Raw genomic sequence first — 913 nt, forward strand, 5'->3', positions numbered from 1 at the left:
ACCGTCGTCGGTTAACGGCGGTGGCGACACCGGTAGGTGGCGGCAATGGTGGTAGTTGATGATGATAGATGGAGGGTTTGTGTTTGAGATTTGAGTAGGAGTGTTTGGATGTAAGAAAAATAACTCAGATCTTATTTTGTAGTTTAAATTTAGAGGTTTTTAGGGATCTTAACAATTAGAGATTCTAATTTGAACTTTTAATTATATATATATATATATATATATATATATATATATATATATATATATATATATATATATATATATATATATATATATATATATATATGGGTTGTATATATTATAAGCCAAATAATTAATACCAATAAAGTTACAATCCTAGATTTGTATTGGAGCGAAAAAAAGAGATTTTACATGATTATCTACACGTGAGAAATAACTACTTTCTTCATGTTGATAAACAACTTGAGAAGCTCTTGCCATATTTAGGGCAATTCTAATGATCGAAATGGGCAATGTGTTTGGTACAACTAGTGTTTTGTTAAGTTCTTTCCATGATGAGTCGATAAACTGTAAGATTTGTTTCCTTCCTTCTTCTTCACATGTAATATTCTTCTCTTTCATCAACAATTGTATGCTTGATGCTACATCCCCTCTTTCTTGTTCCTCCTACATATTTCCACATAAAGTAAAAGAAACTTCATAGGGTGAAATTTTGCATTTACAGTTTAAATTAAATATCATGTATAAGGGAAAGCACAAAAAATATTTGCACTATTTACTTAACTATTTTCAATAGTGGTGAGATTATTAAACATTTGTATAGTTGAAAAATGACATTTTTCATTTCTATTTTTAATAAAAATATAAAATACAGTAAAACACAAAGTTTTTTTTCTTGATTTAACTGCTTATTATATTTTATGAATGTTTATTACACAAATCATAACGA

The 913-nt window shown here is 27.5% G+C and overlaps 1 protein-coding gene across 1 annotated transcript in view; it reads right to left on the reverse strand.

Moving 5' to 3' along the window:
* Positions 1 to 326: 326 nt before the first annotated feature.
* Positions 327 to 913, reverse strand: part of LOC145102347 (monoterpene synthase TPS4, chloroplastic-like) — a 3,365-nt gene continuing 2,778 nt past the window's right edge. The window contains exon 7 of the mRNA XM_079039733.1: positions 327 to 630. Coding sequence (XP_078895859.1) covers positions 340 to 630 — 291 coding nt within the window. The 3' untranslated portion in view covers positions 327 to 339. The remainder of the gene's footprint in view (positions 631 to 913) is intronic.

Source organism: Lactuca serriola, chromosome 4 (genome assembly GCF_051521515.1).
Source record: "Lactuca serriola cultivar US96UC23 chromosome 4, Lser_US96UC23_V15, whole genome shotgun sequence".
NCBI lineage: Eukaryota > Viridiplantae > Streptophyta > Magnoliopsida > Asterales > Asteraceae > Lactuca > Lactuca serriola.